The sequence below is a fragment of the Babylonia areolata genome, chromosome 16 (genome assembly GCF_041734735.1).
Source record: "Babylonia areolata isolate BAREFJ2019XMU chromosome 16, ASM4173473v1, whole genome shotgun sequence".
Lineage (NCBI taxonomy): Eukaryota > Metazoa > Mollusca > Gastropoda > Neogastropoda > Buccinidae > Babylonia > Babylonia areolata.
This window is the reverse complement of record NC_134891.1, coordinates 21,356,628-21,374,127: the sequence shown is the minus strand read 5'-3', so window position 1 is coordinate 21,374,127 and position 17,500 is coordinate 21,356,628. Positions and strand designations below refer to the sequence as shown.

The window sequence follows — 17,500 nt, the reverse complement described above, 5'->3', positions numbered from 1 at the left end:
ACCGTTTTTACCCCGCCATGTAGGCAGCCATACTCCGCTTTCGGGGGTGTGCATGCTGGGTATGTTCTTGTTTCCATAACCCACCGAACGCTGACATGGATTACAGGATCTTTAACGTGCGTATTAGATCTTCTGCATGCGTTTACACACGAAGGGGGTTCAGGCACTAAGCAGGTCTGCACATATGTTGACCTGGGAAATCGTAAAAATCTCCACCCTTTACCCACCAGGCGCCGTCACCGTGATTCGGACCCAGGACCCTCAGACTGAAAGTCCAACGCTTTAACCACTCGGCTATTGCGCCCGTCCATTGTGTGCCTATGTGATTAGTTTTCCCCTCAACCAGTCATGGATCTGAAACACTACAAGATCAAGAATGAGAACAATGAACCACTGACACAACAATCAATCAATAGAGTCTCACGTCGGACCGACGGATGAGTAGTCAGGCAGGCTTATCTGTCGGTGTGTGTCCTCATATGGGAGAAGAGGCCGATTCTAGATGCGCAGCACTTCCCACAGGTGTTGCAAGGGAAAACGTCTCCAGAAGTTGAGCCCTGCTTCCTTTGCTCACGCTTCTCCTTAATGGCCAGCGTTCTCTTGTTTTCAAACGTCTTTATGCCACTAGAGCACAGCATCTTCCAGCGACAGCGGTCAAGGGCATTAGTTTCCCAGGAAGCGATGTCTATGTCACAGGCTTTGAGGTTTGTCTTCAAGGTGTCCTTGAAGCGCTTGCAGGGTCTTCCAAGTTCACGGTGGCCTTCCTTCAGCTGGCCATACAAAAGCATCTTCGGGATCCTGCTGTCTGTCATGCGGACAACGTGTCCTGTCCAGCGTAGTGTGAAATTCGGGCTGCTCTCCCCAGGGAGAGCGGGTCGCTACACTACAGCGCCACACTGACACAGCAGTAACTGGTAAACACACTTCTGACTCAGATACTTACCGCACCGAAACAAACAGACGGAAGGACAGACAGACAGACAGACTGGAAGACAGACGGACCTGTAAAGAACGGGTGTGCTCAAACTAAACAGGCCAGCCGTCGCAGCCAAAGCTGAGGACATGAACCCAGTTCTCTTCTGGAAACGACGAAGTGCGATAGATATAGAGGACAGGTGTATAATGCAGAACCCGCTTCCTGCACACACACACACACACACACACACACACACACACACACACACACACTGGTTGACTAGTTAGTTTGTTTTATTTCGTTTGCATTTTCTTCATGCTAATTGAGGAGAGAGGAACAGGGGAAAGTAGTGATGACTGAAAGGCATAGGTGGGGTGGGGAAATGATGGATCACAAAATGTGGATAGACGTTAAGCAAAAGAACACACACACACACACACACACACACACACACACACACACACACACACAGAGAGAGAGAAAGAGAGAGATAGAGAGAGAGAAAGGTCAAAGTCAGAGTCAAAAGACGTTTTAATTGTCAGGTATCTGGCCCATAACAACGAGAGGGAGAGAGAGAGAGAGAGAGAGAGAGAGAGAGAGAGAGAGAGAGATGGACTCAGGCACATAATGAATGAACGCATGTGACTATGCATGCAATCTGACTGAGACATCCTCCGTGTCATATTTGTTCACTTATGCATGTGTTTTTTGGTCTGTCTTATCTGTGTAGTATACAATTTCAAACGGAAGATTACATGGAGGTGTCGCGATTTGGTAAGAATAAGGACACGGTTTTACCACGAACACATCGGGATACACGACTTTCCAGTGTGGAGTATGGTACATTCTCTTTCTTCTTCTTCTTTGTATTTTGTATTTCTTTTTATCACAACAGATTTCTCTGTGTGAAATTCGGGCTGCTCTCGCCAGGGAGAGCGCGTCGCTGCACTACAGCGCCACCCTTTTTTTTTTTTGTATTTTTTCCTGCGTGCAGTTTTATTTGTTTTTCCTATCCAAGTGGATTTTTCTACAGAATTTTGCCAGGAACAACCCTTTTGTTGCCGTGGGTTCTTTTACGTGCGCTAAGTGCATGCTGCACACGGGACCTCGGTTTATCGTCTCATCCGAATGACTAGCGTCCAGACCACCACTCAAGGTCTAGTGGAGGGGGAGAAAATATCGACGACTGAGCCGTGATTCGAACCAGCGCGCTCAGATTCTCTCGCTTCCTAGGCGGACGCGTTACCTCTAGGCCATCACTCCACTTCTTCTTATTATTATTGATTTCATTATCGTTGGTTATTATTTTTATTTGATATTGTCTCTAGTTTCTGTTTTGAGTTCATGTGTGTTGTTGTTGTTGTTGTTGCTGCTGCTGCTGCTGAGTTCAGTGCAGGTGGGTAGACAGACTTAAATAAAAATGATATAAAACTAAGCACACACACACACACACACACACACACACACACATACACACATACAGACAGATAATACATTTACACGACTTCCCAACCTTCGACAACTCCAACGCAGAAGATAAGGACGGGCAGGGAAGGGGCATAACTCCCAGCGAGCAATCCCACCGTCGACAGGAAGCTGCCCAACATGAGGCATCTGCGCTCTCCCAACTTCCGCTCCAGAACACCCGCAATCAATCCTGTAGGTGGAGACAGACCAGGGTTTAACACGATACGATCCATGACCACATGATATGATAGGACAGGCTCAGTTTGCTTCAAGGAGGCGTCAAAGCGTGCAAACTGGTCTATTATAGGCCACACCACATCTGCTTGAAAACAGGAGGGAGAGGTGTGAGGGGTTGGATAGGGGTAGGAGGGGGCGGGGAGGGGGGACGGGGGGTGGGGGTGGGGGGCAGGGTGGTGGTGGAGGTAGGCAGCAGCTGCCTGCCCTAGCCACTGAACAAAAATGCTGATCAGGCCTGCAGCAGTGACACGATACTGTACGATCCGAATAGATGTGACACGATACCATACGATAGGATACAATATGATACGATACAACACGATATTTATAGGATAGGAAACTTTTCCTATGGGCTGCCGATGCTGCATGTATGGGGCAGCAAAAAGAAAAATTAATGAAAAAAAAAAAAAAAAAGACTGGCGAATGTAGGACACTGCAATATTATACAATAAAGTGTGTGATTGAAGACACAGTCCTGCCTGTTTTCGCCGTTAATGAATAAGGAGTCTGACATTTCTCAGTCGATGCAAGCTGTGGCCTGCTTGGTTCCGTGAAAGATGATCAGAGGTCTGAAGAACAACCTCTTTCCTCCATGGAAGCTCTGGGGTAATCCATTCAAACCATCGGAAATAAAACTTTGATAATATTGCTTACCTCATTACACTGTTGAAATGAATTTCCACGTAGATAAGTGGCATTGATGAAGTCGAAAAACGCCCAACATATAAGTTTCCTTCGCTCAAGTTTTGGATTTGCTTACTACTACTACTACTACTACTACTGCCACTAAGAAGAAGAAGAAGAAGAAGAAGAAGAAGAATGATACGAATGATGGTAGTAATAATAATTACGATGATGATGTTGATTATGATTGTTATTATTATTGTTATTGTTATTATTATTACCTCCTCCAAAGAATAGACCAACGCACGTGGCCTCGACAGCGGAAACGGTTCCTTTATCTGCCTGAAAGTAGGTCAGCCAATCAGTGAACAAAGCGTTCATGGCAATCATAAGGGTGACAGATATGCCAACGTTGATACACGCGCAAAGCCCAAACAGGAAGGACTTGAGAACAGATGTCTTGCTCATCTTTACCCTGGTCAATCTGCACACAGAGAGAAAGAGAATGAGAGAGGGAGAGACATGGACCAAAATGAAACTAAATGAATGAAATGTTATTTCACCAGCGTAAAGAGATCAGCAGTGTTATCAAATCTCCTTTTTCCTTGTAGTAATTGGTTGAAAATCTGACCGATAATTATTATCTGCTCATTTTTTTTCCAAATCACAAATGAAAATCAGCATATCAGGTGAAATAGGCACGTTCGCTAAAACACATCTGGTGTATTCTTTATCTAAAAAAATCATAAACATTATTTTTTTAAAAGCAACAGAGGCCCGACTTTCAAACACATCTAACGCGTTGGCTACCCCATGTTCGTGAAAAAAAAATCTTGAAATAAAACATTCAAACAGAATCAACACAAAAGTAAATACACTGAACTGTTTTGGATGGAATTCCACACAAACTTCAGCTTTCCATGGTCAGTAATCATTTATGTTTCTCAGTAAATTCTAGGTTTCTGTTCCGTTTACTATGTAAGAACCTAGCACATGCTTTACTCCGATTTTCGCAACTCCACCCATGACTGAATGGCCTAAAACTGATAATGAAAATGATCCTTGGGGTACTCAATAACTCATAGACAGAAAACAAGATTCGGATACACGGATAACTATGACCTGTCTTCTGCCTGATTAAAAAGAAGACAAATATACAAGGAGACACGCAGACAGACAAAGAGATTGGTAGACAAACCGACATACAGCAATCAACAGACAGAGAGAGATCACGCGTCCTCACGTAAACCACACCAACCTGTCAGTCTGCCTTCTTAAAATGTGTGAGCTGTGAATAATCACGGTCTGTCTGCCAGTCCTTGCCAGCTTCACAACCGAATGGTTGACCTGCTTACTAAACTGGAATGCGCGAAGCAGACTCGCTTGCTCGGGATATAGGCGCCATGATGAATTGCCCTCTCTCGCGGGAAGTTAGCGTCCCATTTTGCATTGTGCGTGTATTGCACAAGGCATGTTGATACACCAGACCCTTCTCCTGTCCTGTCTGTCTGCACATCTGCTCATTAGTCTGTCTTTGTCGTAAGAGCACAAAAAGCGTTTGGTAGTTTCTGTGCGTCTCTCTTTCTCTGTGTGTGTGTGTGTGTGTGTGTGTGTGTGTGTGTGTGTGTGGGAGGAAGAGAGTGGGTGAGAGAGCGAGCGAGCGAGAGTGAGAGAGAGAGAGAGAGAGAGTGTGTGTGTGTGTACATGTGTGCGTGTGCGTGTGAAAGGGAAGACGATAAATTTTTAAAATATTTAAGAAAAGAAGAAAAAAAAATGAAGAAAAGGCCACAACCCTATTAGAAGAGGGTAATTTACGAAACACATTGTGCATTAAACACATGCCAGCTACATACACACATGTAGAATTTCAACTCGATGTCAATTCAAGACAAAGTACACCTTTTGAAGGACGTGTGCAAATATAATGTAAGGTATCAAAGATTCCACTTCCACTAGCCAGTTGAGTGCCAGAGAACTTTGTAAGAAAAAAGCGCTCTCCCTTTCTCAGAGAATTTGAGGATTTGGGGGTAAGAAAAAAAATGTTAATAAAATAACTATGGGAGTTACAGAAAGAAAGTAAACATTTTTGTACAGGAAAATAACTGTAGATTCTGCATCTTGGATTTGTTCCCAATTTGTTTGATTGTAGATAGCTGTTCAGCCATTTAAAGTGAAGATGATAATAATTTGATAATTTTTTGTGCAACAAAAATGTCTATTTCCACATCTAAATAATGACATCCATAAGATAACAAGCAAAATACAGCTAGAAATAGCATGGCTATTGTCAGATTCTACCTGTAGAAGAAATCAAAATTGTATATAAGTTTATAAAAGCAAATCACAACTCATGTAGACATGTAAGTGAGTCACTGTCCAAGCAAAAATGTCTATTTCCACATCTAAATAATGACATCCATAAGATAACAAGCAAAATACAGCTAGAAATAGCATGGCTATTGTCAGATTCTACCTGTAGAAGAAATCAAAACTGTATATAAGTTTATAAAAGCAAATCACAACTCATGTAGACATGTAAGTGAGTCACTGTCCAAACAATGACAAACGTGGGAAAAGTCAAAATAAAAAGTCGATCACGTTCTCAGAAACTGAGCTGGCAAGCTTTTTGACAACCATGAGTTTTCCTAAGTTTGAGGGTGAAGTTCTTTGATAACCTTTACTACCGTCAAGTTGCGCGTGGGCCGATTAAAGTGTCTGATGTGCATCCTGCCTGCCACTTCTTCAAAGAAGCGAACCACCTTATTCAGTGGCAAAAAGCGTTAAAAACAAAAAGCACGTGTTTGACGTCCCAGTGCACGTGAAAATCATGGAGTATTGGTGCTTGTCTGTTTCTTGTGGTATGCATTGAAATCTGAGTACACTGGCCTCCAACTGCCACGGCCACTTCACAACATGTATGTAGATATTTGTAGCAGTTTGTACCAGAACTTTTAATGTTTCCGTGTTCATGAGCTGCCAGATACTCGCATTTCTAGAAAGTAAAATTATTATTTTGTCTATGTTTACTTCAGTTTTTAATCTTTTAGACGCAGAATACAAACTGTTTAACCAATTCTGTAGTGTGAGATCACAGAACAGTGTGGGATTTGAGAACAAAGCAAAGCAAAAATCTGGAAATGGTTTTGTGAACAACTCTATCAAATCAAATGCAGTACAATTATTCCCACTTACAAATATTCCCCTGCTGTCACCCAAGCAATCAGGTTACTGACCCTAACACAGCACAGAAACTTGCAGTTCTTAATGTCACAAACAATACACATCTGGATTTTGGACCAAAGTAATATTTTTGCTCTTACTCGTTAGTTCTCAGCACAGCATTTCACACTAGACCATACACTATTGCTGCACATTCTTCATCACTACGTTTGGGTTTCTGGATTAGCTATTTCTTGCGTTTGAAGTTATCTTTCATAACACATCCATACAATCATCATGAATAATCACTCAACCTTTATCCCTTCTGTCCAGATATCCACATAGCTCTGCTTTAGGTCACATTCTCTTTATCATGCCCACCAAGCCTCTTTATACAGTCATCCAATGTTACTTTGTTTCCAATCAATTATTCGGCGACACGCAGCGTTATAGAACTGTCACGCTACACAAACAAGGTCAAACAGACTGAGTTTACAACTGATCATGCTTCACATATGTCAAATTACGGATGACACATTACGAATTAAACTAAATGATGATGGTGGTGGTGGTGTGTGTCCATTGAGATCGATGATGACCATCGTTGTCATCCAGCTGGGGGGTGAGGGGAGGGTGGTGGTGGTGGGGGGGGATGGTCATGAATCTATCTGTGAATGCGCAGATGGCTGAATAGTCCAATCTGCGCACGAAATGTTCACTGACAGTTGGGGCAGACAAAGACAGGCATATCATTGTCAGGGAGCTTGTTTGCCCGTGACTTTCTGGCCTGCTTCTTCTGAACAGCTGCAGCAGTCCTGTTGGCCTCGCACAACTTGGCACCTTTGTGCACAGCAGCGCGCCATTTGTCACAATAAATGATAATAACAATATGGAAGCACTTCTCACTCACACAAAGCACTCCTTTCCTACTTGCGTAAGCCTTCATCAATACTGGTAGACATATCTTTCTCAGCATGTGCATGCAGTTTTATGATGCATTCTTTCAGATGACGTGACACTCGACATATGCATAATTATAATATATATATATATATATATATATATATATATATATATATATATATATGTGTGTGTGTGTGTGTGTGTGTGTGTGTGTGTGTGTGTGTGTGTGTGTGTGTGTGTGTGTGTGTGTACACGAACGTCAACCACATTTGTAGGTCAGCATATGCAGCAACCTGACAAATCAGCTCCATTCACCGATACCTAACCACAGAAACTGCAAAGACACATAAACTGTTCTATCTAGATTAGATTGTGGAAATTAAGTTTTTATGCTGCTGGTTGCAGCTGTGGGGTAGTGTATGTGGATTTTGTCTGAACGCAGTGACGCCTCCTTGAGAAATTAAAACTGGAACTTAGATAAAAGAAATGCTCTTCTTGCCGTCTGTCCAAAAACTTAGAAAGTTAAAAACGCTGCAGTATGACTCATGCCGAAGGTTAACAAACACGTCAACACAAACTCGCTTCCCCCATTTCTGTGTCTTCACCATCCAGACAACTCCGTTCTCCAAACGATATGCGCACACTGTGTATTCCAAAGATTCGCTCAAAAACTTTCGATGAACGTTCCTTTTCTTTTGTTGCACCCAAACGGTGGAATTCATTACCCTCACACTTCCGCATTTGTGTGTATAATCTTCGTGATGCCTGGTTTCCCTGGTGTATATTTTGACTATGATGAAAGTGATGCATTTCTTTTGGACCTCGGTAATGTGAAACTGATATCACCCATGTTGATTTTTTTTTTGATTTTTTTTTTTGTACATACGTTTGTGTTACTTCTCTTAACTGTTTTTTTTTTTTTTTTAAGCACTGTGAGCCCCATCTGAGATGGAGGGTACTTGGTAACTAAGCCAGCATTTTATTATCACTATTCTTCTTCTTCTTCTTCTTCTTCTTCTTATTATTATTATTATTATTATTATTATTATTATTATTATCATTACTACTATTATCATAATTACTATCATTATACTTATTACCATTATTGTTGTTGTTATAGCTAATTCTTTTATGAAAAATAAGAATAGAAAAGGTCTTCATGTTTAACGCTTTGTGTACAACTGATGTATCCAGTGAAATTTGCACCACACTGTATCTTTGGTTTTACAGCTTCATACACACTTTTTACGTACTTTTACGTAAAGTAAGCGAGCGAGCGAGAGTGAGAGAGAGAGAGTGTGTGTGTGTGTGTACATGTGTGCGTGTGCGTGTGAAAGGGAAGACGATAAATTTTTAAAATATTTAAGAAAAGAAAAAAAAAATGAAGAAAAGGCCACAACCCTATTTGAAGAGGGTAATTTACGAAACACATTGTGCATTAAACACATGCCAGCTACATACACACACATGTAGAATTTCAACTCGATGTCAATTCAAGACAAAGTACACCTTTTGAAGGACGTGTGTAAATATAATGTAAAGTATCAAAGATTCCACTTCCTCTGGCCAGTTGAGTGCCAGAGAACTTTGTAAGAAAAAAGTGCTCTCCCCTTCTCAGAGAATTTGAGGATTTGGGGGTAAGAAAATAAATGTTAATATAATAACTATGGGAGTTACAGAAAGAAAGTAAACATTTTTGTACAGGAAAATAACTGTAGATTCTGCATCTTGGATTTGTTCCCAATTTGTTTGATTGTAGATAGTTGTTCAGCCATTTAAAGTGAAGATGATAATAATTTGATAATTTTTTGTGCAACAAAAATGTCTATTTCCACATCTAAATAATGACATCCATAAGATAACAAGCAAAATACAGCTAGAAATAGCATGGCTATTGTCAGATTCTACCTGTAGAAGAAATCAAAATTGTATATAAGTTTATAAAAGCAAATCACAACTCATGTAGACATGTAAGTGAGTCACTGTCCAAACAAAAATGTCTTTTTCCACATCTAAATAATGACATCCATAAGATAACAAGCAAAATACAGCTAGAAATAGCATGGCTATTGTCAGATTCTACCTGTAGAAGAAATCAAAACTGTATATAAGTTTATAAAAGCAAATCACAACTCATGTAGACATGTAAGTGAGTCACTGTCCAAACAATGACAAACGTGGGAAAAGTCAAAATAAAAAGTCGATCACGTTCTCAGAAACTGAGCTGGCAAGCTTTTTGACAACCATGAGTTTTCCTAAGTTTGAGGGTGAAGTTCTTTGATAACCTTTACTACCGTCAAGTTGCGCGTGGGCCGATTAAAGTGTCTGATGTGCATCCTGCCTGCCACTTCTTCAAACAGGCGAACCACCTTATTCAGTGACAAAAAGCGTTAAAAACAAAAAGCACGTGTTTGACGTCCCAGTGCACGTGAAAATCATGGAGTATTGGTGCTTGTCTGTTTCCTGTGGTATGCATTGAAATTTGAGTACACTGGCCTCCAGCTGCCACGGCCACTTCACAACATGTATGCAGATGCTTGTAGCAGTTTGTAGCAGAACTTTCAATGTTTCCGTGTTCATGAGCTGCCAGATACTCGCATTTCTAGAAAGTAAAATTATTATTTTGTCTATGTTTACTTCAGTTTTTAATCTTTTAGACGCAGAATACAAACTATTTAACCAATTCTGTAGTGTGAGATCACAGAACAGTGTGGGATTTGAGAACAAAGCAAAGCAAAAATCTGGAAATGGTTTTGTGAACAACTCTATCAAATCAAATGCAGTACAATTATTCCCACTTACAAATATTCCCCTGCTGTCACCCAAGCAATCAGGGTACTGACCCTAACACAGCACAGAAACTGCAGTTCTTAATGTCACAAACAATACACTTCTGGATTTTGAACCAAAGTAATATTTTTTGCTCTTACTCGTTAGTTCTCAGCACAGCATTTCACACTAGACCATACACTATTGCTGCACATTCTTCATCACAACTTTTGGGTTTCTGGATTAGCTATTTCTTGCGTTTGAAGTTATCTTTCATAACACATCCATACAATCATCATGAATAATCACTCATCACAACCTTTATCCCTTCTGTCCTGATATCCACATAGCTCTGCCTTAGGTCACGTTCTCTTTATCATGCCCACCAAGCCTCTTTATACAGTCATCCAATGTTACTTTGTTTCCAATCAATTATTCGGCGACACGCAGCGTTATAGAACTGTCACGCTACACAAACAAGGTCAAACAGACTGACTTTACAACTGATCATGCTTCACATATGTCAAATTATGGATGACACATTACGAATTAAACTAAATGATGGTGGTGGTGGTGGTGTGTGTCCATCGAGATCGATGATGACCATCGTTGTCATCCAGCTGGGGGATGGGGGGAGGGTGGTGGTGGGGGGGGGGATGCTCATGAATCTATCTGTGAGTGCGCAGATGGCTGAATAGTCCAATCTGCGCACGAAATGTTCGCTGACAGTTGGGGCAGACAAAGACAGGCATATCATTGTCAGGGAGCTTGTTTGCCCGTGACTTTCTGGCCTGCTTCTTCTGAACAGCTGCAGCAGTCCTGTTGGCCTCGCACAACTTGGCACCTTTGTGCACAGCAGCGCGCCATTTGTCACAATAAATGATAATAACAATATGGAAGCACTTCTCACTCACACAAAGCACTCCTTTCCTACTTGCGTGAGCCTTCATCAATACTGGTAGACATATCTTTCTCAGCATGTGCATGCAGTTTTATGATGCATTCTTTCAGATGACGTGACACTCGACATATGCATAATTATAATATATATATATATATATATATATATATATATATGTGTGTGTATGTGTGTGTGTGTGTGTGTGTGTGTGCGTGTGTGTGTGTGTGCGTGTGTGTGTGTACACGAACGTCAACCACATTTGTAGGTCAGCATATGCAGCAACCTGACAAATCAGCTCCATTCACCAATACCTAACCACAGAAACTGCAAAGACACATGAACTGTTCTATCTAGATTAGATTGTGGAAATTAAGTTTTTATGCTGCTGGTTGCAGCTGTGGGGTAGTGTATGTGGATTTTGTCTGAACGCAGTGACGCCTCCTTGAGAAATTAAAACTGGAACTTAGATAAAAGAAATGCTCTTCTTGCCGTCTGTCCAAAAACTTAGAAAGTTAAAAACGCTGCAGTATGACTCATGCCGAAGGTTAACAAACACGTCAACACAAACTCGCTTCCCCCATTTCTGTGTCTTCACCATCCAGACAACTCCGTTCTCCAAACGATATGCGCACACTGTGTATTCCAAAGATTCGCTCAAAAACTTTCGATGAACGTTCCTTTTCTTTTGTTGGACCCAAACGGTGGAATTCATTACCCTCACACTTCCGCATTTTTTTTTTTTTTTGTGTGTATAATCTTCGTGATGCCTGGTTTTCCTGGTGTATATTTTGACTATGATGAAAGTGATGCATTTCTTTTGGACCTCGGTAATGTGAAACTGATATCACCCATGTTGATTTTTTTTTTAATTTATTTATTTATTTATTTATTTTTTTTGTACATACGTTTGTGTTACTTCTCTTAACTGTTTTTTTTAAAGCACTGTGAGCCCCATCTGAGATGGAGGGTACTTGGTAACTAAGCCAGCATTTTATTATCACTATTCTTCTTCTTCTTCTTCTTCTTCTTATTATTATTATCATTACTACTATTATTATAATTACTATCATTATAATTATTACCATTATTGTTGTTGTTATAGCTAATTCTTTTATGAAAAATAAGAATAGAAAAGGTCTTCATGTTTAACGCTTTGTGTACAACTGATGTATCCACTGAAATTTGCACCACACTGTATCTTTGCTTTTACATCTTCATACACACTTTTTACGTACTGGTAAAGTATACCTTTTACCCAGTTTTTACAAGTACTGGCCATAGATTTTTTGAAAATCGAATCAGATGATTTATCGAAATCTAAAAAAGAAACATACAACTTACGATAATTTGGAATTTGTTTCTGAACAGCTGCCAATAAAGTATACAAGTGTAAAACTGGCTTGCTGTTCATATGCTATACTATTCAACTCAGTCCATTCTACCAGTCTCTTGTTCATTCTGGAGCAATAAAATTTACCTCATACGTTGGAAATTCCTTTATAATTGCTTGGATCATTTGTATCACTTTTATAAAAAATAAAAATAAAAATATATATATATAAAGAGGAAGGATAAATGGCAGTCCAATTAGTGGGATAAATTCCCTTTTCAAATCAAAACATTGAAGAATTATACAAGAAAACCAACTGCTCCTTACCATTAAAAACATAATTGCAATCAATACTTCTTGGTTAGTTGTCAGGTGGTCTACATATTCTGAATCATCGTTTTCTATCAATATTTCATTCTCATTAGCATCGACTTCAGTGTAAAATGACACATTCCTGACATTACCAAATAACAGACACATCACAAATTAGGATGAAAAATATACACATTGTGTGAAAAATCAGTCCATCCGTCGTTCTTGCAACATGTGCATGTATACAAAATACGTGCCGCTTCTGTGTCAGAAATACAATCCATTCGGACGGAATACCACCTTACCTTTCCGACATCGACAACAGCTTCCTATCGTCAGTGTTTAGACTTCATCCAGTTGTTCTTATCTCAGTGTCAACACGTTCTTGGCAAAGAGCTACAAACGCACGTACTTGAGAATAGCGTACCGACATAAGTTTGTTTTCTTGTGCGTGTGTCTAGGAATGCATTATCGTGTCTGTTCGTCATACTAAAAAATCGGGTCATCTTATGCACTGGCATAAAATAAAGCCATCGGGATTTTTCTTGACAAGCACTGTGGTTTTTGTGGGTATAAACGGAGAAAATATTACAATGCAAGCAACATGAATTCGAAGGGACAAGAAGGGTGTATCAGTACTGTAAAGATAACATATCGCACGACAATTAAACGTAGTTCCTTTGTTTTTGAAGGCTTTCTTCGATTGGTTGCACCAGAAAAAGTTCGTCTGCTCATTCTTTTTAACGTATTATCGACGTTTGAAATAGTAAGGGTGCCTGAGGGTAAATGCAAACGGACAAGTCTAATTGCGAACGATGACTTTGGGTACATGTAGACAATTAAAACCGAAGCAGGTTTTTAACTCATTAGACATAACTTATTATTGGAACATCGCACAAGACTGATGTATTGTTGGTTTTGATCTCACATGCATACAAACACACAAACAGACATTTAAACACATACACCCCACACCGCACACAAACACACCCTTTTGAGAGAGGTCAGTAACTGTGCAGCATCGTTTGCAAATAGACTCACGTCAAAATATCCTATGGTCTAATTGCAAACGATACTATTTTGCAGATTCCTGTCAAAACTGACGTTCTGGTCTGTCATCAATATCCTTTCTTGAATTCTCCCAGCTCTGCTTTCCTCGATGGACCCGTCGATGGTGTACCAAGAGACGGGTGGTCTAGAGAGACACACGGTCGGAGCCTGACCAGCAGCAGTCCCCAGCACCTTACAGCTGAACACAGGATAGAGACCTGTGGCCTGGTGTTGTTGAACGTGAAGGCACAGGTATGAAGTTTGTCAGAATACAGACGAAACGCAGCCCCAGTCCTGCTCACATGGTGTTCTTTTTACGAACTGGGGGTGCTTATCAGAGATGTCGAAATGTAGAGAGAATACTAACATATGTCGTTCACAGAGTCTCGAAGATAAATAGCCTGCAGCCGCAACAAACGCTGTTTTCAACCCCGCCCTTCTCCAGTAACTCACTCCCCTCGAGCGAAAGGGAAACAGAGCGAAAATGATACGAATGAAGTACTAGAACTCCGCTCTCTGAATGATTTTATTCAGGTGCATCAGACGGCTAAGAAAAAGACGATAGACGTTACAAGAGCAAGATCTCTCTTCACGGCTCACACGAGGAACATAATGAAAAGAAAACAGCTTTTCAGAGCGGCGATGGAAGTCAACGTGAAAATGTACAGAAGAAACTGACAAAAGAAATAAACAAATCAAAGAAACTACATAAAGAAAAAAGTTGAACGTCGTTTCCAAAACGGTAATATGGCAGATGCATGGAAAGGGTTGAAACTGCTTTCTGGACAACACACAATACCAGTCTCTACAACATGTATGTCAGTATAGCAACAGAAAGATTTTTTTCAAAACCTGAATGACCCACCGTCGCTTTGAAAGAAGCGATATTAACAATGAACTTGAAAAAAAACTGCCCCTCTTAAAGAAAATGTTTTAAATGATGGAAGTGTTTTATCCATTGATCCTTGTATTGTTAAATCTGCTTTTCGCAAGGTGCCTGTCAAAAAAAAGCAGTAGGCCCTGATGGGATCAGTGGACGGTTCCTGAAGACATGTTCCTCACAGTTGTGTGGTGTGTTCAGTAGCCTGTTCACGTGATCTCTGAAGGATTGTCGTGTACCTGCTGTGTGGAAGCATTCAGTGATCAGTCCAGTGCCAAAGAACGAAACCCCTGTTTCTTTCTTTAAATGACTACCTCCCCATAGCCCTGACCCCAGTTGTCATGAAATGTTTAGAACGAATCATCCCGAAACGCATTCTAGCACACACAACACCCTACCATGATCAGTACGAGTTTGCATACAGATCCAACCGGAGTACAGCTGATGCCACACTTACACTCTTACATCATGCATACACTCACCTGGAAAAAACAAATTTATTTGTTCGTATTTTATTTATTGACTTTTCATCGGCATTTAACACCATTCAGCCACATCTCATGGTAGGTAAGTTTCTCTCATTTAACATCAGTGCAAACCTCATCTTATGGATAGTTTTCTTGTTCAGAGAACTCAGTCGGTCCGTTTTGGACAAGCTGTTCGCTGTGAAAACAACTTCGACTGGTGCCCCTCGAGGTACAGTCTTGTCACCTGTTCTTTTCACACTCTATACCAATGACTGCATGGCTCAGACATAACTCCTATAATTAAGTATTTTGATGACTCAGCCGTAGAAGATCTGTCAAATTCTGATGCTGTTTATTCTGAGCAAGTTAAAAAAACTTTCCTCCTGGTGCAAAGAAAACTTCTTAGATCCAGAAAACAAAAGAAGTGATAATTGATTTCAGAAAAAAGGCCTCCCAAATCCCTGATCTGTTTATCAATGATATAAAGGTTGAAAGGGTGCATGAATACAAATACCTAGAAACTGTTCTTGGTCATAAGCTGAAATTTACTTCTAATACAAATTTTATTAACAAAAAGTGCCAGTCTCGCATTCATTGTTTACATAAACTCAGAAACATCAGAGTTAATTCAAAAGTACTTGAAGTATTTTATAGATGCTTTATCGAATCTGTTTTAACATTTTCCCTTATATGTTTGTATGGAGGTCTCGTTGTGAAGAATAAGAATATGCTAAACAAGATTGTGAATGTGTGCAGTAAGGTTGTGGGTGTGAGACAGGACAGTTTGTGTGATTTGTACAATGTCAGAGTTCGACAGAAAGCTACAAGCATTTTAAGTGACAACGGCCATATGCAGGCAAATAATTATCAACCCCTACCTTCATGTCAGAAAACTCCAAACTCATGTATAATGTTAAAATGTTGACTGAAGTTGTCAATGAAAACCGATTATTCAGACAAAGAACTTAATATATTTGGAAGAATACTACTTTGAATACATTTAGAGACAACGTGTTAATCGAAAACTGACATGTTATATTAAAAAAAATAATAAAATAAAACAGACGGAAAAAAAAAGTTGTTTTTTTGTTTCTTTTTTGCCAATGAAGAAGGCGTGTGAAAGCACCAAAAAAAGAAGAAAAAAAGAAAAAAGGCCAACACATTCTGGTGCTCCATGACCTGCATGCAACTGAGCCCCCCACCCCACCCCCACCCCCTCAAAAAGGAAAAAAAACAAACATAAAAAACTCCTACCTTCAGGCAAACGTTTCTGTGTTCCAAAATTTAAAACAAACAGAACCAAATGCAGCTTTATTCCAATGTCAATCCAGCTATTAAATAACAGTAATTGATAATCAGATGTATGACTGAAAATGAATGCCAGAGTGTATGTGCGTGGGATATGACATCTTAACTCAAAGTACTATGAATTGCACACTGCTATTATATGTCTGCGTCGACTTTTAGTATTCTATTATGTCTATCCTTTAACTGTGACTTTTCTGCATGTGTGTATGGCTGTGATAGTGTATGTATTATTTACTCTAAATTACTTTTTAGGAGTTTCTGTTGTTGTTGTCTTCTGTGATTATTGATTGTAATGATGGTTTGCTTAGGCTGACATCTTAATATGGATTATCTATATCCATGTTGCATGACTGTGATTTTCTTGTGTTGTTTTTCTGCTTTACACCACATATGAATGTCTCTTGTTGAGATAATAAAGTATTCTGTATTCTGTATGCACGATGAAAAGCTCAAAGCACAAGAAACTAGAAAACACCCGCCTCCAACGCTTAGCCCAGCGATCATCCTGCCTGTGCATGTTCCACTCCGACCAAGCAAAAACCAAATCTCCGTAACCATCAAACAATGACAACATACTTCATACAAAGGGTACAGACATTCCGAGTGGTGCACAAAATACTTATCTGTTCTGAAAACAGTGGTTTGGATTCATTAAAAGGTCATCATTTAAGAAACAAAAAATACAAAAAGAATAAACAGAATGTAATCTTATCAAATGATATCATTCCTTGATTAAAAAGGACACAATAAACACATGAAATATCACACACACACACACACACACACACACATATACACACTAACGCACGCGCGCGCTCGCTAAATAGCTAAATAAATGAATGGAGAAATAAATACATTAACATATACATGAATATATACATAAATACATGACTCAATGAATAAATACCTAAATACGTACATAAAATATATGCATCAATAAAATTAATCATTTACTTACTTACTTACTAACTTGAATAGTCCATGAATGTGTAAATAAATCCATCATTCCATCAAATCAAAGGAGAAACCAAGCCAGCAGGCAGTACATTACATTCATACAGTCATACATAACTAACTAACTAACTAACAAAGGAACTTCATGAACAAACAAAAGTGAGTGTGTAAATCCACCACGCCACGCCATCAAGAAACAAACCAAACCAGCAGGCAGGACCTT

General features: G+C 39.8%; 1 protein-coding gene across 3 annotated transcripts in view; it reads right to left on the bottom strand.

The window, feature by feature from the left end:
- Window positions 1-13,012, bottom strand: part of LOC143290919 (uncharacterized) — a 20,405-nt gene extending 7,393 nt beyond the window's left edge. Inside the window, exons 1-5 of one of the 3 annotated variants that reach the window (XM_076600480.1) lie at window positions 12,924-13,012; window positions 4,503-4,748; window positions 3,526-3,728; window positions 2,430-2,573; window positions 1,003-1,138 (exon numbers count right to left, since the gene is read on the bottom strand). In XM_076600480.1, coding sequence (XP_076456595.1) covers window positions 1,003-1,138; window positions 2,430-2,573; window positions 3,526-3,712 — 467 coding nt within the window. In that variant the 5' untranslated portion in view covers window positions 3,713-3,728; window positions 4,503-4,748; window positions 12,924-13,012. Of the gene's footprint in view, window positions 1-1,002; window positions 1,139-2,429; window positions 2,574-3,525; window positions 3,729-4,502; window positions 4,773-12,923 lie in introns of those variants that run through there. The other 2 variants (XM_076600479.1, XM_076600481.1) reach the window with 2 other exon arrangements.
- Window positions 13,013-17,500: the final 4,488 nt, after the last annotated feature.